Source organism: Megascapheus bottae, chromosome 6 (genome assembly GCF_031878675.1).
Source record: "Megascapheus bottae isolate mThoBot1 chromosome 6, mThoBot2.hap1, whole genome shotgun sequence".
In the NCBI taxonomy this organism is placed as follows: domain Eukaryota; kingdom Metazoa; phylum Chordata; class Mammalia; order Rodentia; family Geomyidae; genus Megascapheus; species Megascapheus bottae.
The window spans coordinates 51,031,603-51,054,065 of record NC_143514.1 but is presented as its reverse complement, the minus strand read 5'-3'; the positions used below and the strand labels follow the sequence as shown (position 1 = coordinate 51,054,065).

At 39.0% G+C, this 22,463-nt stretch overlaps 1 protein-coding gene across 7 annotated transcripts in view; it reads left to right on the top strand.

Moving 5' to 3' along the window:
* Osbpl9 (oxysterol binding protein like 9) overlaps positions 1-22,463 on the top strand; it is a 105,101-nt gene that overhangs the window by 29,820 nt on the left and 52,818 nt on the right. For 6 of the 7 annotated variants that reach the window (XM_090334857.1, XM_090334855.1, XM_090334854.1 and 3 more), the window contains exons 3-4: positions 3,376-3,454; positions 12,144-12,220. In XM_090334857.1, the coding sequence (XP_090190983.1) occupies positions 3,376-3,454; positions 12,144-12,220 (156 nt within the window). Of the gene's footprint in view, positions 1-3,375; positions 3,455-12,143; positions 12,221-18,897; positions 19,033-22,463 lie in introns of those variants that run through there. The other variant, XM_090334861.1, reaches the window with a different exon arrangement.

The window sequence follows — 22,463 nt, the reverse complement described above, 5'->3', positions numbered from 1 at the left end:
TGACAAAAAATTGTTATAGCAAATTGTAATATACACCAGGGCATTGGTGGCTTGTGTCTGTAATCCTAGCTACTCGGGATCACTGTCTAAAACCATCCCAGGCAGAGAAAACCTGTGCAACCCTCATAGCCAATGAATTAATTATCCAGAAGCCAGAACAGGAAGTGTGACTTAAGTGGTCCGAGTACTATTCTTGAGCAGAAAAAGCCAAGTGAGAGTTCAAGACCATGAGTTCAATCTCCAGTACTGACACATGCAAACAAAAACAGAATATACTACAAACCCATTATCACATAGATAACATGTAGAATGATAATTATGGAGTCCCATAACAGGGGCCAGGAGTGTGGCTTAGCCAACATATACAGAAAAAGCCAGAAGTGGTGCTAGGGCTCAAGTGGTAGATCACTAGCCTTTAGAAAACCCAAGAGACTATGCCAGGCCCTGAGTTCAAACCCCAGGACTGGCAAAAAAAAAAAAGGGGGGGGGGACCGAGTTTGGCTTAGTGGTAAAGTGCTTGCCTAGCATGCATGAAGACCTGGGTTCATATCCTGGATATCACATACATAGAAAAAAAGCCAGAAGTGGTGCTGAGGCTCAAGTGGTAGAGCTCTAGCCTTGAGAAAGTCCAAGGACCTGGCTCAGGCCCTGAGCTCAAGCTCACGACTGGCAAAAAAAAAAAAAAAAAAAAGTCCCATAATGAAATAGTAGGCACTTCTCACATGTAGATGCCTAAACAATTAATTGGTAAAAGTAGAAAGTAGAAATCATAATGGAAATTATTGAAGACAGAATTACAATGAAGGAAAACATGTTATATTTAAACTACAAGCAAATAAATCTAGGATTAAGATAGTTTTTACTTTTTTTTTTTTGCCAGTCCTGGGACTTGAACTCAGGGCCTGGGCACTGTCCTTGGCCACATTTTGCTCAAGGCTAGCGCTCTGCCACTTGAGCCACAGTGCCATTTGAGGCTTTTTCTTTGTACGTGGTACCAAAGAATCAAACCCAGGGCTTCATGCATGTTAGGTGAGCACTCTACCACTAGGCTGTGCTCCCAGCCCCTATATTTTACTTCTGAACTTGATTTTTTTTTTTTAAACTTGTCTCACACTTGCTAGGCTAGTCCCAAATGGAACCACTTGAGCAAGATTCTCAGCTCTGCCTTATATATGTGTATATATGGAAAGTCCAAAAGAAACTAAAAATGCAGTTAGAATTAAAAAGTGATTTAACCAGTTTATTTTATATAAAGTCACTTGATAACTAACTACATTTCACTAAACTATTACAATTAGAAAATGAATTACTTTGGTATTAACAACAGCTTTGCTGAGATAATTCACTTACCATAAATTTCACTCATAAAGTGTGCAGTTAGCATTTTGGTATATTCATAGGGTTCTACCATCAACAATAGTCTGTTTTAGAATGTTTTCATCATTCCATGAAGAAATTCAGAAATAGTTGGGTGTGGTGGTATGTTCCTTTAATCCCAGCTACTTGGGAATCTAAGGCAGGAGGAGTGCTTGAACCCAGGAGTTCCAAGCCAATCTGGACAACATAGCTAGACCTTTCTAAAACAACAATAATAGCAACCCAAATCAGAAACCCAGTTCCACTAAGTATTCACTCTCACTTCACCCCAGTTGTCTCTCCCAGCCCTTAGGAACTATTAAACTACTTTTTAGTCAATTTATCTATTGTGGATATTTTATATAAATGGAATCATACAATGTAGTCAGTAATGACTAGCTTCCATATTTGTTTTAATTTAGACTCAGTAAATGGTGGCTATATCATAACTTTGAAGGTTTAAGTCAGTTAACCAGAATGCACTGCTCCCATACATGCTTCCCACTGAAGTGTATTTACATTTACTGTCATGGAATAAGTAGGTTCATGTCAGTGTGACTCAGTCCCTGCTCTGCCAGTTACACTTCATGTAGCTTTGGATAAGTCATTATACTTACTCCTTGGAGACATTTTATTAGTTTACAAGTTGGGATTAAAATATCATACCAATCAGAAACTGAAGAATAATGAAGGTAATTTAGGTACTTGGGGTATGGTTAGAGGTAAGAGTCATCCAGACAACCTCTGGGAAGAAATGTATAAATATTTAACTATTAACATTTCTGTGATAAGAGTAGTCCTTGATAGTAAGCCTTTTGTTTATTTGCTTTTCATGTAATTAGATTGTATTTTTCTCTTGAGTCTTCTGAACCCACAGTTTCAAGGTCTCTGAAAATGAGCTCTTTGAGAGTAATGTTAGGAATCTTGTACCATGCTGTTTCTCTCGCCCTGGGACATTTGACCCTGCCTCAAGTTCTTTAGTTTTTTTCTCTAGAATATGTAACATTGTCCAGTAGATGCCCTGTTTTGCATAATTTTCATTTTCTTTAATTCCTATGATGTAAACATGATTCTACATACAGTTGAATAAGAAAGTTAGATATAAAAGCCAAGCTAAGGTTGGGAGTGTGGCCTAGTAGTAGAATGCTTGCCTAGCATGTATGAAGCCCTCCCTGGATGAGTTGTATTCCTTGGTATCAACCACTAACATAGAAAAAGCTGGAAGTGATGCTGTAGCTCAACTGGTAGACTATGCTAGTTTTGAGAAAGCCCAAGGACAGTGCCAGACCCTGTGACCAACCTCCAGGACTGGCCAAAAACAAAACAAAAAAAGGCCAGGCTGTCACCAAACAACCTATAAATGTAGTTTCCTTCGTCTCTCATTTTGGAGTTGTTGATGCTTTTCTTTTGAAAACATGTACTGTTTATATCCAAGTGCCATGTGTCAAAATAAATTGTTCCGGGTTTCTAAGACCTAATGGTAGTTCAGTGGAAGGGAACAGACAAATAAACAAGTAATAATATAGTATGAAATCTGCCAACTGTGGAGCAGCATACAAGTGGTTATGGGAGCATCTGGAAAAAAGGATTGGAAAGTGTTTTGAAGCAGCTGTCATCTGGCATTTCTGCACTAATAAGCATAATTCATAAGCAGCCAGATGAAGGACACCTGCCTTATTTGAACCTCATAACAACCTGGAGAGCTGTAAGTTTCTGGTTCCCATTTTAGAAAGCAATTTAAAGCTCAGGTTCAGCTTCTATATTTGTCTGTCCTCCCCCCTCCCATCTATGACCCTCACGTAGGGTATAGAAAAGTCTCCTTGCAGGGTCCTAGAGTTTCCTACCATCCGTTCTCCTTAGTTCTTCCTCCTTGAGCCAAGCCAGAATTCTCAGATTTCTCTGTGCTGTCTAGCCTGCCTCCAGTGTCCTCCGTGTATTGAGTATATCAGGGCTGTAGCAGCAGTGAATATTGCTGATGTCATTGTTTGCCTTATTGGGATTTTGCTCTTTGTTTCACAGGGAGCTGTGATTGGTATAGACGATGAGGACGACAGCACCTTCACAATAACTGTTGATCAGAAAACCTTCCATTTCCAGGGTGAGCTGAAAGAAGAGATTCTTTCTCTTCAGTCCCAACTGCTTCTTTCCTTCTCTTTTGGGTTATCTGCTGAATGACTTGAGTGTTTTTGCTACTGATCCTGCATGAACGAGTGTACAGGAGCATTCTGGATGAAGTGGTACTGAAGGTTAGGCAGGGATTTGTATCTGCAGTGGATGCACATTTATTTGAAACGACTGTGGATCTGGCTGCAATTGGAGATTAAAATTTGAAAGGATAAAAATCAGTGAAAAGAGTAATGGGCTGCTGCTGCTGCTGGCTTGTGTTTACAGAAGGTTGCTCATCTTCTTTATCAAGGAGTGTAGTTTGTTTCTGCATGTGAAGAGATTAAAGACTGTGAAGGTTGCAGTGTTTGTGTAAAACTTGAGATGTGAATTAAATTGAAGCCAGTGGAAACCTTTGCCTGAAAGGTTTTGTTGTGCTGCAAAAACTACAAGTTTGCATTCATTTCCTTTTCATTTTTGTGTCTTGTCTGCCAGCTATCATTTCTCTGTTATCCTTTCTGTAGTTAATAATATCAATGCCATCTGGCACTGCTATGTTCCGGCATTGCGTGCTATGGGTCACCGGTAGAAAGGGTAAGGTGCTATATGATCATTCTCATTTCATCTTGCCGTGAAAGCTCTAAATCAGCAAGTAAAAGCCAATGTTAATGTCTTGTACTGATGTACTTGCCTCTTAGGATTGTCTGTTAGTTTTGATACTAGTGATACTGTTATTTTGCCTATCCAGAATAACCTCTATTTTATGTTGAAAGCAGTTAAAGAAACTTAGAAATGAGAATATTTGGAGGCATTCTTATTTTAGTCCACAGCACTTTCTCTGGACTACAAGTGACAATACATTGTTATAAATGCAAGGTATACTGAAAATAATACATCTTAAATACATACAGAACTGAAGTGTTTTCTTAGGAAGTCCAGATATGCTATACAAAGAATATATGAGGGTATTCAGGCAGCTATTATTGTTCTTCTGTGCTAGGACAGTATATTGCAGTCATTTTTCCTCATTGTCTTATTTTAAAAATAGGCCCATAGAAACAAAGATGAAGCTTATAATAAAGACAAACCAGTGTATTCACTGGTAATGTTTTTAATGTTTTCTCCTGCTTATCTTTATGATGTTTATTATCTTTGATAGTATTTATTTAGATCTGATTAAATAATGGTGTTTTTGTTAATTTTTCCATCATATTTAACTTCCTTAAATATTTTTAATTGTATTCTAAAAATCTATGGAGTCTGTATTTTTAGGTTAACTATATAAAGCTGTTTATAAACCAAAGAAAAAAATTTCCCCACATTGGAACTCTTTACTTGAAGTTGGATATTTTAATGCATTTCAAGTGAGAGCTGCTAGATGCAAGTAAGGGCTGCAGTATGCAATTCTTTCTTCTGCAGTCACCTCTGGACTGCCAGAATTTGTGTTATTTTCCTGTTTAAGGAAGAGACATCTATAGAGCAAAGGCACCTATGCCTTCTTACTTATTTTTAAGTTACTATGTTAAACTGATCTCCCCATATCAATTCACGTATTTATGTGACTTTCTCTAATGAATTATTTAAATAAAGTTAAGTAGAATTATATGTATTTTTTAAAATGAATTCTTAGTTCCGAGACTCTCAGATTATTTTCTGCTCAGTACTTGTGGGGTATCACAAGATCTAGCTTTTACAAAGGACTTGGTAAGACTATGTTTTGTATTTTTTGACACTTATGAGTTACTTCACATTTATAGGTCCTTACTCATGAGGAAATCTGCATTTTGATTTTAAAAAGTTCTCAATGCCTGATAAATCTTAAATTCAAGATAATTAAAAACATTTGAGTTTGAAACATGTTAATTGACATGTTTAAAGGTGCTAAAGTATCCACCTATCTTTTGAGGGGGGAGTGCTCTATTACTGAGCTCTATTACATGACCTATTTTTATGTAATATGCCAAAATTCTTCAAAATAAATGATACATGTATAGAATAAGTTTTACATGTATAGAATAAGTTTTACTGACAACTATTGAAAGAAAAGCTCAAGTTTGTTCAAATATTCATTTATTTGTTCATTTAACATCTATTATTCTGGAAATCCAATGGGTTTTTTTTTGGTTGTTTTTGTTTTTTGCCTGTTGTGGGGCTTGAACTCAGGGCCTAAGCACTGTCCTTGGATTTTTCTCAAGGCTAGAGCTTTGCCACTTGAGCCACAGCACCACTTGTAGCTTTTTTTCTATGTATATGCTACCAAGGAATCGAACCTGGGTCTTCATGCCTGCTAGGTGAGCACTCTACCACTAGGCCAAACTCCCAACCCCTGGAAATCCAGTGTTTTATAGAATAGATAAAATGCCTTGCCTTCTTGTTTCATCCATCTATTCTGGTAGAGGAAAAAGTTGATAAATAAAATATATTACATAAGTAAATGAGAATGATAAGACCCAGGAGAAAAAAGCTGGAAAGGGAGAAAATAAAATGCAATTATGTATCTTAATGTGTGTGGGGACTGGGGTTGACATTTTAGATAGGATAGCTAGAGTTAAACTCACTGCGATTAGTGCCCTTTGGTAAAAGCTGAAGGAAGTGAAGGCACAGACTGTGCTGTGTTGAAATAGGTATGTCATTCCAGGCAGAGAAAGTAAATACAGAAAAGTATTCCTGCCATATTTGAAGAATAATGAGGAAGCTAGCTCTGGTGGGAAAGATGTATAACTGTGGAGAATAGTGAGACCTGAGATCCAAGAGAAAAACAGAGTCGTAAGGAGGTCTGTGTAGGACCTCCATGGACTCTGTGTAGTCCATTGGAATGAAAAAGGCCAGATTGAGTTTGAGCATGATAGAAATGGCATGATAGTATTTGCATTTTAACAGAATCACTCTGGTCACTGTGCTGGAGTTGGAGGCATGGCTCACTTGGTAGAGTGCTAGCCAGTGAGTGAAAGAATCAGGTACCAAGTTCGAGTCCTGGACTAAAAAAATAATAATTAAATGCAAGTTGTAAGGACAAATGAACAAAAGCAAAGAGACTATTTAGGAAGAGAAGTCGTGGTGGTTCCTGTATAGTAGCAGTACAGGTAGGGAGGTAGATAGAAGTCAATTTAAGTGTGGTGGTGGAGGATATGTGTGTGTGGATATGTGTGTGTGGCTTGAACTCTGGGCTTCTTGCTCTCACTTAGCTTTTTTGCCCAAGGTTGGCATTCTACCACCACAGCCATGCCTCCACTTTCACATCTTTTTGCTTGTTATTTGGAAATAGAGTCTGTCAGACTTTTCTGCCCAGGCTGGCTTCAAAGCCTTCTCAGTAGCTAGGATTACAGATGTGTCCTGCTAGTTGTGTGAGTTTTGACAAGTTTATTTACACATTACTGTTACACAGTCAAAATCTAGAACATTTCTAGCATTCCCAACAGATTTCCTTGTGTCCATTTTTAGTCAGCCCCCACTCTCAACTCCAGGCTATCATTGATCTACTTTCATGGGTTTTGTTTTGTTTTGTTTTGTTTTTTTTACCCATAGTACTGGAATTTGGTACCAGGCTTCACACATGCTAGGCAAGTACTGCCCCACTTGAGTCATGCTCCTCCCAGTCCTTTGCTTTTAGTTTTATCTATTTTTTTCAGAGGCAGTCTTGCACTCAAGCCTGTATCCGGCTTGGATCATGAGCCTATGTCCGCTGGGATAGTGAGTAGTTAGGATGGCTATTCATTGCACCAACTGCCCAGCTCACTGCTCTGCTTTTTTTATTTTTTCATTGCCAGTCTCAAGGCTAGCATTCTACCATTTGAGTCACAGCACTACTTCTGGCTTTTTTTCTTTTTTTTTTTTGTTGTTGTTGGTTGTGGGGCTTGACTGCTGAGCCTGGGCGCTGTCCCTGGGCTCTTCAGCTCAAGGCTATTGCCTTGAGCCACAGCACCACTTCAGATTTTTTGGTGGATAATTGGAGATAAGAGTCTCATGGACTTCAGTGCCCGGTCTGGCTTTGAACCGTAATCCTCAGATCTCAGTCTTCTGAGTAGCTAAGGATTACAAGTGTGAGCCACCATACCTGGCTACTTCTGGCTTTTTTTGTGTGTGTGATACCAAGGACTCGAACACAAGGCTTGGTACATGCTAGGCAAGTACTCTACTACTAGACCATACTCCCAGCTCTCATCTGCTTTTTGAAACTACAGTTTAAATTGTTCATTTGGAGAATTTCACACATATGGACTTACATAGTATTATTTTCTTTTGCCTAGTTTTATATTTCAGCTCAGTTACATTTTTAAGATTCATCCATCGTTATTGCACATAAGTAGTAATTCACATTAGATATCCCCAATTTAAAGGTCTGCTGATTCTGATAATTCCTGTATTATACTGACCCTTGTATTTTCTTTTAGTTTACCAACTAACTGGTAAGCTTGTCATTAGTTCTCTCTGTATAGACAGTTCATCAACATTTATTCTCATGATCATGATAACATCATCAACATAACATCAGTGAAACATGAGATTTGAAGTAGTATTTTTTTTTTTGCCAGTCCTGGGCTTGAACTCAGGGCCTGAGCACTGTCCTTGAGCTTTCTCAAGGCTAGAGCTCTACCACTTGAGCCATAGAACCAGCTTTTTTCTATGTATGTGGCACTGAAGAATCGAACCCAGGGCTTCATGTATATTAGGTAAGCACTCTACCACTAGGCTGTGCTCCTGGCCCTAAGTATTTCTTAATATTAAATTTGGATGGCCCTACGACAGCTCAATACACATCTTTGGAGGGAGGATACCAAATTCAAAGTTAATCATAAGAAAGCTGTATCTTGGCTAGGTTTCTGACTTTAATTAAAAGATCTGTTTTGGGTGGTGGTTTAGTAGGAATAATCAGGATAATTAGAAGCTGAGCTCTTGACTTTAACAATTTAAGTCAAATGGTCATGGGTATAATGGGATTTTTTTTTCCCTAGAGATGATTGGAATTTTTTCTGCAGAAGGTGTTACATTGTAAAAGTGGGCCTCAGCCCAGAAAAAAAGGAAGTGTGTTAGAGAGGAAGCAGACACTAAAGATTAACTTAATATCCTAGGTACTATAGTCTTTGAAGTATCACACATGTTTTTAAGGTCAGTATTTTTATTCCCCTTTTTTTTTTTTTGCCAGTCCTGGGCTTGAACTCATGGCTGAGCACTGTCCTTGGACTTTGTCAAGGCTAGAGCTCTACCACTTTAGCATCAGCACCACCTCTGGCTTTTTTTTTTTTTTTTCTATATATGTGGTACCAAGGAATTGAACCCAGATCTTCGTGCATGCTAGGCAAGCACTCTACCACTAGGCCAAACTCCCAGCCCCTATTCCCATTTTATAGGTAAGAAAATAGACAGTTTTTATTTGAGTTTACACATTAGTAGGTGGTAGGGCCTAGAATGAAGCTTACGCTATTTTTATTACATAGAACTTATTTATGCCTTTTCTCTTGTTATCCTTGGCCACACTGACTTTTTTTTTTTTTAAATCATGTCTTAATACAACTCTAGTCTCACTGCTATTTTTTCTCTTTCTAAATGGAATGGCACACTTGTATCTCTAGTATCAGTGTTTTTATGCTATGAGATGATTTGGGTTCTCAAGGTTTTTCCTGGACACAGCAGATATAAGTGGAGGCTTGCCACTGAGCCTGGGCCCAACAAGGTAGGCAATCTGGACACTGGTTGGAACAGATGAGAGTGAATCTAAAATGAGGTATGATAGGAGCAAATCTGTCACCAAATATGCAGGAGCCTTGGAAGTCTGCCAAGGCCTAGAATTACTCCCTGTCTGGATTTAATGAGCAGATAGTCAGCCGTTGACAAGTATTTTACGTGATTATATTTTTGATTACACAATTCTCTTATGTCAGTTGAGGGCTCATCCTAGGTGGTAGAAGGAAACAAATCAACATGTCTCCTCAGATTTATTCTTCCTTTGCAGAGGAAGTTCTGTATAATTAAGAAAAATATAGAGCACCAGCTCATCAGTGTTGGTTTAAGCATAGTTATTGTTGTAAATTCTCAGTAATCTTAAATTATAACAAAGGCTGAATTAGTAACATTTTACTATGTCTAGGTTGTGTTTTACCTGACAGGGTTTAATTTTGTGAAATAGACTGCTTATACTGCAGTTTTGATCTAGAAGTATATGCTTTCTAAAAAGAAAGGCAAAGTTATTATGTTAACCACTTGCAACTAAATATAGAGAAGGAAGGAAGTAGCTACTGTTACCTCTCTGTCCTGGGCACAATTCCTTAGAGAGACATTGGGGGCACAAAATATCTTCACTCAGGTTCACATGCTGAAGAGATTTGCAGGTTTGTTGTTGAGGGGTTTTGTTTTGTTTTGTGTTTTTTTTTTTTTTTTTTTTTTTTTTTTTTGCCAGTTCTGGGCTTGAATTCAGGGCCTGAGCACTGTCTTTGGGCTTTCTCAAGGCTAGAGCTCTACCACTGGAGCCACAGTACCACTTCAAGCTTTTTCTATGTATATGGTACCAAGGAATCGAACCTGAGTCTTTGTGCATGCTAGGCAAGCATTCTACCACTAGGCCAAACTCCTCGTCCAAGTTTTTTGTTTGTTTTTTTGTTTGTTTTTTAAAAGTCTTTATGGCTTTTTACTCCCCAAGTACCATTACCTATTTTCAGAAACTCCTTTAAGCATCTTATTTAGAATAACATAATCCTTTACCATTTCTTATTAATCTAGTTCTGTAACTTTGTTGTGCCATAGCTGTATTGGTCCCGTTTATACCAGAAGTAGGCAAAAGAACTAGTAGCAAATTCTCCCTCTCTCTTTCAGACATACACACACACACACACACACACACACACACACACAATCTGTATGTGTGTATATGTAAGTAGGCAAAAGAACTAGTAGCAAATTCTCCCTCTTTCAGACACACACACACACACACACACACACACACACACAATCTGTATGTGTGTATATGTATGTACATACATATATTTATATCAGAAGCAGGCAAAAGAACTAGTAGCAAATTTTCCCTGTCAGACACACACATACACACAGATCTGTATATGTATATATAGAGATATATATGTACATACATATGTATGTATGTGTCATATCTATCTCTCTCTATATATGTTTTTTGATGCCAACCCTGGGCACTGTCCCTGACCTTTTTATTTTATTTTTATTATTATTTCTCAAGGCTAGTGTTCTACCACTTGAGGCATAGTTCCACTTCTGGCTTTTTGATGGTTAATAGGAAATGAGTGTCTTACAGACTTTCTTCCTTAATCTGGCTTTTGAGCAACAATCCTCAGATCTCGGCCCCCTGAGTAGCAAGGCTTACAGACCTGTGCTACCAGCATCCAACTTATCCATGTGTCTTTTTTGCCTTGTTTTGGTTTCCTTCCTGAATTTACTAACAGGCACTAAATTTTTGTCTTCACTACCATTTACTCAAGTTGAGTGATAGTTCTCCTTTCCAAATGAACTTTACCCTTGATAATATCCGTGTGTGTGTGTGTGTACATACACACATATGCATTGTATAATGTTTAAATCAGGGTAAACCCATCTGTGTCAGATGAGGTGTTTGTTTGTGTCAGGGAGGTGTTTGTTTGTGTCAGGCACTGGAGCTTAAACTCAGAATCTCATTCTCTTCATTTCTTTTTTTTTTTTTTTTTTTTTGCTAGTTCCCGGGCTTGAACTCCTATTTAGGTGCGGTACCTGAGCTTCTTTTGCTCAAGGCTAGCACTTGACCACTTAAGCCACAGTGCCATTTCTGGATTTTTTTCTGAGTGGTTAAGTGGAGATAAGAGTCTTACAGACTTTACTGCCTAGATTGGCTTTGAACTGACATCCTCAGATCTCAGTCTCCTGAGTAGATAGGATTACAGGTGTGAGCCACCCGTGCATAGCTCATTTGTATTTGTGGTGTTGCTCACAGCTGATTGCCTCTCTGCCACTTAAGCCATACCTCCAGTTTGAACACATGAAAACAATGATTATTGCTTTATGATAAAATTTAAAGAAAACCTTCCTTCCAAGTTAAAAAAAAGTATCAGTAGTTACTGTTATCTGTGGTTACCAAATGGTGCAGTAGCATACTAGAGCTTCTTGCTTCTATCCTGGGTACCACGTACTAGATCTCCCTTCTCACTCTCTTCAACCTACTCTAACCCATGTTCTGCTCTCACCTTTTTAATTTTCTTTTTTGGCTTAAACTGAGCACCTTGCTCTTGCTTGGCAGGCATTCTACCACTTGAGCCACAACTACAGCTTACTTTTAGCTTCTGTGAGATCAACTTCTAGATTCTACATAAGAACTAGATCATGTAGTATTTCTCTTTGCCTTTCATTTAACATATGATTTCCAGTTCATTCCATGTTGCTGTTAATAACAAGGTTTTATTGTTCATAATTAAATAATATTCTTTTGCATATGTATCACATTTTAAAATCTCTGAGTCAGGTGACAGAATCATTTTTAAAAATAGTCCAACTTTGCTGGGTTTCAGTGGCAGTTTGCTCTGAACTACGTAATGGACTTATTAAGTATAATTATTCCATTATAAGAATATTGTATTTGTACTAAGATATTAGATCTATTAGATATTAGATGCTTAGCAATAAGATAAATCAAAGTAGAACCTATTAAAGAAATGATGGGACTGAGTAGCCCTGGTCTTTTATTCTAGCTCGTGATGCTGATGAACGAGAGAAGTGGATTCATGCATTAGAAGAAACAATTCTTCGGCATACTCTTCAGCTTCAAGTAAGAGTCTTTATATGGTTTCTGGATAGTCCTTTAAGTTGGTTTTTAGGAGGTTATATTTGGTTATTTTTCCTTTTTAAAAATAGCTGTTATTTAAAAATATTTTAAACATTACAGTATTAAAAATAGTGTAATGAAAACTTTTAGTTTCTGAGTTGTTTATTCTTTCAGTGTTAGTAAAGTTGAACATTCATTTCCATCAGCTTTCTATAGAGTAAAACACTAATTTTGTCTAAAAGGAGGACTGTATGTGGCAGTGTTGAAAGTGAAATGCTGTGCCAAAACATTCCAGATTCATTTTCCATATTTAGTATGAGTACTGGGTTAGTGATACATAACCAAATTATGGAATTATGTATAATAATAGAAGGGAAGTTAAAAAATAACAGACATTCATGTCATTTCATTGTTATAGTATGGTAATACTAACTGTAATAAAAATAAAACCCAATATAAATGATTCAAAGAAAACAAAAAGCCATTGAGGGGGCGGTGTGGTTTAAAGTAGGCATTTCTGATCCGACATCCCCAAGTCTGTTTCCCGGTTCCATTTCTTTTGAGTTTCAAATAAGACTCTTTTCTTTGTGATGTTAAATTGGTGTTAGAAATTTCAAGAACTGAGAGTATTCTTCTCAATATATTACTTATCAGTTACTGGGTTGATCACCTTTGTGTAAGTCTCTTATCCAGTTGTTAGGAATCACAATTTTGCAGTCTTACACTTCACTCTGGTAGTGGGATGTTAATTGGCTTTAGCCTACAGTATAAAGACTTATCCACCCACATCACACCCAGCAAAAGCAGACTAGAGGAAAGGATACTGGCTCACAACAGCAACAGATATCTCTTTTACCACATAAAAAACATTTGTTTATGCTTACTTTCCAGTAAAACAGCTTATACATTTTGTGGCTATAGGATATTTTGTTTCATTTTAATTTAAAGGATTAGATCATAGATATACAACTCATCTTCTCTACTTGTTTTTGCCCTACTTGTTTTTGCCCTACATCAAGAATTGGCTTTATTACGAAAGATAGTATAGAGCATACCAGGTCCTACTAGATAGTGAACGCTCCACACTTAAAAAGGATTCAAGTAGTAGAGGCTTAAAAATATCCTTGGAGCATGTAATTATTAAAGGATTATAAGTAATTAATAGGGAGTCAAAAGTTGGAGACCTATAAGTTACCTGAATTAGGCTTTTTTTTTCTTCTAGTCCTGGGGCTTTTTTTCTGGTCAGGTGCTGTCCCTGAGCTTCTTTTACTCAAGGCAAATGCTCTACCACTCCAGCCATAGTGCCACTTCTGGCTTTTTTGAGTAGTTTATTGGAGATAAGAGCTTCACAGTGTTTCTGGACTTTCCACCAAAATCCTCAGATCTCAGCCTCCTTACAGATATGAGTCACCCGTGCCTGGCATCTGAATTATGCTTTTTTTTTTTCTTTTTTTTTTTTTTGCTAGTTCTGGGCTTGAGCTCAGGGCCTGAGCACTGTCCTCGGACTTTCTCAAGGCTAGAGCTCTACCACTTGAGCTTCAGCACCACTTCCAGCTTTTTTTCTGTGTATGTGGTACTGAGGAATTGAACCTGGGTCTTCGTGCATGCTAGGCACGCACTCTACCACAGGCCAAACTCCCAGCCTGAATTATGCTTTTTAAAAACACTTTCATGTATTCTATAGGTAGTTTCATAAATAATCCAGCATCTCTTTATCCAATTTAGAAGATAATTGAATGTAGTGGATGATATTTCCCCTACAATTGGTTAGATTAACATTTAAGTTTCTCTGTGATCTGCTTTCAGCCTGCTCATACGCATTCCTGCCCTTGGATACCTACAGAAATCTATAGAAATGTCTCTGGGTTATTTATTTATTTGTTGTTGTTGTTGTTTACTTTTTGTCAGTAGTGGGGCTTGAACTCTGGGCCTGGGTGTTTTCTCTGGGCTCTTCAGCTCAATACTAGTGCTCTACCACTTGAGCCACAGCACCACTTGTTTCTGTTTCTGTGTCTGAATCATCCTTGGCTCTTGTCACTTCTAAACTAGACTTTGAAGATATCTGTAGTGGAGAGATTCTTTTCTTCTGACCAAGCTCAAAGTGGTCAGTCTGCCTTTTTGGCATGCCATAATCCCTGCATGATTCATTAAGTTCTTACAATAGTCTTATCTTTTAAAGTACATACAATTCCCACTAAGCTGGCAATGTTCTCTTACTAGCTGTATAATTTAGGGTAATATTTAATATCTTCTCTTCAGCTCAGGGCTACCACCCTACCCTTGAGCCAAGCCCCACTTCCTGTTTTCTAGAGGTTAATTGGAGATAATAGTCCCAGGTCCTTTTGTGCCTGGGCTGGCTTTGAATCTTGATCCTGAGATCTCAGCCTCCAATTACAGGCATGAGCAACCGTGCTGACAAAACTCAGGTTTTTAATCTGTAAAAAATATGTGCAAAGTCTCAACAGAGTAATTGTGTTAAGGCAATGTAATATCTAGTATAGAATAACTTCTACATAGAAGATACCCCACAAATATTAGTTCCCTTCCTTCTGTTCTGATCAATTATAATTCTATCTACAAAATTTCTTCTATTTTCTCCGTTTCCTTGTTGTCCTGCTTCTGTCATTATTAGCAAATTACAATTAGGGTAGTTTGTAAATGGAGGGGAAAAAACCTAAAAATTGATCCTTTTCATTACTATGGAAGTTGAATCTTCTATAGTCATTCTAAACTTATATGCTAGACACACACACACGCGCGCGCGCGCACATACTGTTAGTAACCAGCTAAATTAATTAGGAAGGTCCTTAAAGCTTAACCAGAGGGGCTACAAATTAAGTGCTGAGATTGACAAGCAAAGGGTTAATTGCTGAAAGACGATTAAGAATATCTCATCCTGTATTTTTCATAGTATTGTATGAAGGCAGAATTTTAGTTACTTATACAATAAGGTATAAAACCATTTATAAATGAGTGAATTTGGGCCTTTTCTAGGAAAAAAACCCCCACAGGCTTTAAATTCTGATATGTGAGTAAAGTATTATATCATAAATTTTTTTGAATGCAGATAGATACAAAGGCAGATGTAAATTTATTAGATTTAAACACTTACCAAACTACCTCTACATTAGGCATATGGTAGTGCATGCTTATAATGCCAGTACTTAGAAAGCTGAGGCAGGAAGATAATGAGCTCAAGGCAAACCTGGGCCACCTTGCAAGAGCTTGTTGAAAATAAAAACAACAAACAGGGCCGGGAATTTGGCCTAGTGGTTAAAGTGCTTGCCTAGCATGCATGAAGACCCGGGTTCGATTCCTCGGTACCACATACATAGAAAAAAGCCGGAAGTGGTGCTGAGGCTCAAGTGGTAGAGCTCTAGCCTTGAGAAAGCCCAAGGACAGTGCTCAGGCCCTGAGCTCAAGCCCAGGACTGGCAAAAAAACAAAAAAAAAAAACAAAAAAAAACAACAACAACAAACAACATGTTTAAAAGAAAATTTAAAGTTCAAAACAAAACATATCTCAAAGCACTAAAGTCAAAGTGAAGATTAATGATGCTGCTTTACTAAAGGGAGGTTACTACTTAAAATGTGAAAATGCTACTGATTGTTAGGGTATAGATTCTTTGTAAGTTTATTATGTGTATATTATGGTGTGGAATAAGAAGTCAGTCACCATACCACTTTTCTTTCTTCTAATTATTAGGAAACTTTCATTTATACAGTACATGCTGTGAGCTAGAGATATGTCATATATGTGAGCAAGTCTTTTCTGTGATTATGGTACCAAATTGATTATAAATACTAGCATGGGCAGTGGCCTAACTTGGAAGCCCTTGGCTTTTAGGGTTGTTACTAAATGAATTCAATGAAATGAAAACATCGAAGATTGTTGTAGAGACACTTTTAGATCTTATTTGTAAAATTCACAGATAATTGGGGCCAGAAGCTCCTTATGGAGCTGTGGCATAGTAGTAGGCCGGAGGAAGTCTCACTGATGATAAAATAAAACACAGGCACCAAAGCTTTTGTTTATTGCTTTACAGTAGTATTTCCCCTCCCACCTCCTTGCATCGCTTGGGACCAAAACAACTTTCCAGAAGTAAGCCAAATACCGGTTGTGGCTGTGAAAAGTAATGGCCCAGGTCTTTGTGCATGCTAGGCAAGTACTCCTGCCCACCCCCATTTTTATTAGTATAAAGTAGTTGCTCAAGGGGGGCCTCATTTGACATGTCCATATATGCATCCAATGTATTTTGAGCAAACTCATACCCTCCATCACTCTTCTTTTCCCTAATTTTATAAATTTTGTCCTATATGGCATTGATCTCTAACTCTAGAAAGATATATTATGTAAGAATATGGCTGAGGGACCAGGTAAGGGCTTGTATGAGCTCACTGGAAATACCACTGAATCTGTAGAAAAGCAGCCTTATACAAAGGAGATAAGGTAGAATTGGAGCCATTATCAAGGCTAGAAAAACAACAGAACCATTATGAAGTCATTTTACAAAAGAAAGTACTCAGGTATGATATTTAAATATGTCAAAAACTTACAGATGAAAACATTTAATGTTTAAGGTAGATCTTTTAGTAGGATTGAGGTGCCTTTAGCATATGTGTCTAACTGGGTGAGTAATGGATATTCACAAGAATCTTTTGACTGTACATTTTCTTTTCTCATACAAAGATTTGTTTACAACTGTGTTACTTCCCTTGGCCTCATTAAGGCATTTGTGACATGTGGAAAATGGGTGTGTTTTGTTTTTCTTTCTTTCCCAAAGGAAATGATTGTATATAGGTGTGCCATCTCTTTCCCTGGTAAAATGGTATGAGGAAGTCACCAGTTACTTTGGTTTCCAATATCAGAGGAAGATTCCCTTGAGGGCTGTTGCCAGGGTTGGTGATGTTATTGAGACAAGAGAATTTCTAGCTCCTTAACTGAAATCCAGTATTCTCTAGGTTCATTTTTCTCATGAATTCTGTTAAACTGAGCTTGTTAGGCAAATGCAATTTGAGCTTTATTCCCTTATTTATTACCTTATCCTATTTTGCTTTAGTTTTTATTAAGTAAGGTTTCTTGCCTGGACCGGACTGGACTTCTAATTCTCCTATTTATGCCAGCTATGTAGCTGGCAGGTGTATATCACCATGCCCAATTTTTTTGTTGAGACAAGATTTCACTAAATTTTCTCCAGGCTAGTTTTGAACTGCAATTCTCCCAACCTCTCTCTGCCTCCCTCCCAAGTAGCTGTGATTACATGTGCATGCCACTACACACACCTATTATGGCTTGTCTATTTTTATCTCTTGGTGGCTTCATTTACTAAGTCAGAGAGCTCTGTTAGAAACACCAGATTTCTAGAGTATGGCTGGAAAAGAATGCAGTTTCTATTGGAGATTTTGAAACAATTCACACACAAAAAACTGAACATGTCTTTAACATTGAGTAACAGCCTGTGTGTTTATCTAGCACTAACCTATTCAACTTTGTCTGCCATGTTTAAGGGGTATGCCCTGTGTAAGGGATATGCAAGGGAAAGGAAGAGGTATAAATGAAGAAAAATAACCGGGTGCGATGGATCACGTCTGTAATCCTAGCTACTCAGGAGGCTAAGATCTGAAAATCAAGGTTCAAAGCCTGCCCAGGTACAAAAGGACCTTGAGACTCTTATCTCCAATTAGCCTCTAGAAAATGGGAAGTGGGGCTTGGCTCAGGAGTTCAGGGACAGTGCCCACTCCCAAGGGTTAGTGCAGTAGCCTTGAGCTGAAGAGCTCAGGGACAGTGTCCAGGCCGACTTCAAGCCCCATGACCCACAAATAATAATAATAATAATATAGTAACAGCAGAATATTGGACTTTCCACCAGATCAGTAAACTGTATTTATGTATTTCTGTCGTGCTACATTTTGGGTGTTTCTCTGTCAAGGTCCTCTAAGCCCAAACTTCAGATGTAGTTTTAAGTTATGCCATTTGGATTCCTAAAAAAATCTTCACAAGCCACCTACACTCCTTATGGAGCTGTGGCACAACAGCAGCCCTGAGGAAGTCTCACTGATGAATAAAATAAAACATAGGCCCCCAAGCTTTTGTTTATTGCTTTGCAGTAGTATTTCCCCTCCCGCCACCCTGCACCCCTTGGGACCAAAGCAACTTTCCGGAAGTAAGCCAAATGTCGGCTGTGACTGAAAAGTAATGGGCCCAAGCCCTACAGCCTTCAGAGTTTGGAGGATGGTGACCTCTGGGAGTCCATACACGTAGGTGAAGCTCTTAAGGACAGTGACGGCACCCTTCTCCATTCACTACCAACCGGGCTGGAACCGGGAAGTCAAGAAGGGCTCTCCGGTGACAGCTTCCCAGACTGCTGGGGACTGCTGCGTCCCCTTAGGTTCCAGACGGGCGTGGGGAGGGCGGGGTCTGGAAGGCCGCAGCCCCTGAAGTCGGTCCCTGGGTCCCCTCCCGCTGGACCGCTCCTTCCTGCCTCTTCCTCTTGCCTCTCCGGCCCCAAACTGGTCCCGCCACCAATCGTCAGCCGCGCTCCTCCCGACAGCCAGTGACCCATGGCCAATCGCCAGGGGTCTCTTTGCAGGGAGCCGCCAGGGCCAGCCAATTAGGGCCACGGCAGGCCGGGCAGCAGGCGGGTGTTCGGACGCAGCGGGGCGAGCCGCACCTCCGGCCGGGACTGCGCTGCCCTGGGAGGTCGGGTCGGCGGAGGGGCTGGAAAAAGGGGTGCCTGAGAGTCGCCCCGCCCCCTCCCCCAGGAGGCACCGAAGGCGGGGACTCGGCGAATGGCTTTCTTGCTGGCCAGTGGCAGAGTGAGTAGATCCCGAGGGTCTGGGAAAGGGGCCTGTCCCCACCCCTGAGTCCCCCGAGGCCCCGGCGCCTGCCGGCGCCGGCGGGCCGGGCACGGCGGGGCCGGGCACAGGTGGGCGCTCTGGCCGCCCCCCTCCGCCGCTCTCTGCGGAGAGTAGGCCTGTCTTGGGGAGCTACCTTCACTTGCTTCCTCTGGGAGGGGATCCTTCCCCTTTCACAAAAATTATTTTTGTGATGCAGGCTGTTCCTTTAGAAAGCTGCCTCCGAATGTGATTTTAAGTACAAGAGGCTTTCTTTTAATGTGAAAGTCTTAATTTTTTTCAGTTGTTCATTAATAGAAGGTCCAGTTGGCAGACTAAAATAGTACTTTTGATGATGTTGGCCCAGTATTTTCGTGTATAATTATAGATACTGTTTATTTGTATGTGTTAGGGGGAGGGAAGTGGTGTATGTTTCTTTGAGTAGCTGTTGCAAATATATTGAAACTTTAGTTTATTGGGCTCAAACAACTGAAGGGAAGGTTTTTAAGAGTCTCAGCTTAGTTAATGGAAAATTGCCTAGAAGCATTTTAAATCATGGACTCCTCTCTTTTTGCTAGCATTCATACCTCACAAGTGTTTTTATCTTAAAAGATTGAGAGGTGTATTGAACAAGAAAGCTTGGCTTATTTGAAGTAATACTTGGTTTTGCTTGTTTAAACATTTTTGCTATTTAGCTATATCAAGGAAGTTAAAACAAATCACTTATTTCCATATGTTGCAAGCAGCTATCTGGAAAGGTTATTAGAGTAAGTTAAGAGTTTCAAGAGATTTTGATATGATGTTTAATACTGGAAATTATGTGGTTATTTGTGAATTATCTCTCAAGACATTGACTGTTAGACTAAATGATAAAGCCCTTTAATAATTAGTGCCAACGTCTCTAATTTGCAGGGGATGTTTTTTATTTTTATTTTGTGCAACCAGAAAAAGATAAAAATAACTTTCTTACTCCAGAAGATGATTACATTACCTAAAATTCGGAATTTAATTATAAGAATGTAAAAGAAACAAAAAGTTGAACATTGTGGTTCACATCTGTAATTCCAGCCACCTGGGAGGCAGAGAGGAAGAATCTCAATTTAGTGAGATCTCAGTTCAACTAACAAGCCATGTATGGTATAGTCTGCTTGTTATTCTAGCTATGCTAGAGACATAGGTAGGAGGATCTCCGCCTGAGGCTGTTCCAGGCAAAAATGAAAAACTCTACCTGAGGGCTGCTGGGGCAGCTCAGGTGATAGAGTGACTGTCTAGGACAAGGGCTTGGGTCCTTATCCAGTGCTGCCTCCATATTTCAAAAAAAAAAATACGAAAGATAATAAACTAAGCTAGATCTGTTTCCAAAATGCCCCAAGTTGGGTTTAGACAGAGAAGTGCTCTTCAGTAATTAGAGACTTGAAATCCATTTTGTAAAAGTTTTGTTGTTGGGTTTTTGTTTTTTTTTTCTTTTTTAAAATAAGAATCATTTAACCACTCAACTATGCTCAGTTAACTAGAATATTATCAGGGAATTTAGTTGATTGTAAATACAGCTTGGTTAGCAAACAATATTTGAAGAGCACCATGTTCTCCTGATTGGAAAGTCAAGGAACTTGATGGTTTCCCCCAAATACCCTCCTTTTCCTTCCTTCCATCCATCCATCCATCCATCCATCCATCCATCCATCTTTCTCTTCCTCCCTTTCTTCCTTTGCCAGTACTGGTTGAAACTCACAGCCTCTGACTTGCTTAGTTTGTGTTCAGTTTGCTTGCGGGGCTAATGCTCTACCACTGAACCATGCCCTGCTCACTGGTGATTTTGGAGGTAGAAGTCTCAGATTTTTCAGTTGAGGCTGGTTTTGAACTTTGATGCTCTACATCTCAGCCTCCTGACTAGCTAGGATTATAAGCATGGACCATCAGCAATCTTTGCTTGCCATGTAGCTCAGACTGGCAGCTGTAAATTGTAACTTCTTGTCTTGGCCTTCCAAGTGCTGGTAAGTGTATTAAACTCTTGTTTGCAAACAAAAGGGCATGGTGACAAGAAAGACATACGTTTCTGTTTTAAAAAGCTAATTCCAGGATTGCCCCTGGGATATAATGATTTCTACTGCTTCTCTAAATTTCATAATGTGGAGTGATAACTGATGTTTGTGATCATTCAGTATGAAGAAGTTCATATGTTTACTATAATGTAGTTAGCAAGCTTTATTGGTGCTGTTCCTGGGATTCTTTGCTCAAGGTTATCACTCTGTTATACTTTGCTTCCGGATCTTCATTGATTAGCTGGAGATAAGTTTTTTTTAATTTTTCTGCCTGGGGTGGCATCAAACTGTGATCCTCCGATCTCAGTTTTAGGAATAGTTAGGATTACAGGCAAGAACTACCAGCACTGGGGAGAAAATTGTATTTTGTATATTTTTAAATAAAACATTAAACAATGAGAAAATTTTAGAGCTAACCATTTACTAAGCAACTATCCCTCCCTTTCCTACCCTCTCCCAAGTCCTTTAATGAAGTTAGCTCTATTACACATATGTAGTCATTTAAAGGCCTTCCTCATCATTTCTATTTTCCTTGTCCAGTCAGCCAGGTTCTTGTTTGTTATACTTGAACATTTTCATAGACATTTTAAGCCCTGCATCTCTCACCCAGACTTTTGCAAAACGTTCTGCCACTGGATTTCCAACATCTATTTAGTCAAAAACAAGTTGACTGAGTCATTCCCATGCTTAAAAATCTGTTTTGATTCCCTATTGGCAAAATCAAGGTGCCTGGCATGCCATACAATGCTCTTCAAATTTAATCTTGCTTGTGTATGGACTCAGCTGCAGGTATTTTACCCAAGACATCTACTGTGAAGTGTTTATAATTTAAATTATGCTGTAGCCTCTCAGAGCATTTTGCCTCTTACTACAGCTTTCCCCTTTTGCTTCGATTCCTAACTGTATCTCAGAGAGTAAGCCTCCAAGTTCTTAAGGCACAGTGCCTGAATAACCTTTCTTCCGATTTATCTTCCTTCAGACAGAGCTAGCTACTCTTACTGTGCTACTCCAGAGCCTGTTCATACTACTCCAGAGCCTGTTCATACATCTACATCAAGGCCTTGGCTAAAGTTGTAGAATGCATTGGGCAATATGTGATTCTTGCATTGGTTTCTAATTTCCTAGAGTTTGAACTCTGTATGTAGGAATGAAGTGTCTGACATTCTTCCTTATCCATTCCATCCTGAGGGTTACAGCTGACACCCTGGAGCAAGACATTAACAATAGCAACTCGGTAACAGATTTAGTTAATCAAGTTTTAAATGGTAGAAGGGCCTTCACAATGACACTATATAGACTCAGGGAAAACTGTCTTCATTTTATGTCTGGATTCATCAATGAACCTGGGGAATGAGTTTGAATGACTTATTA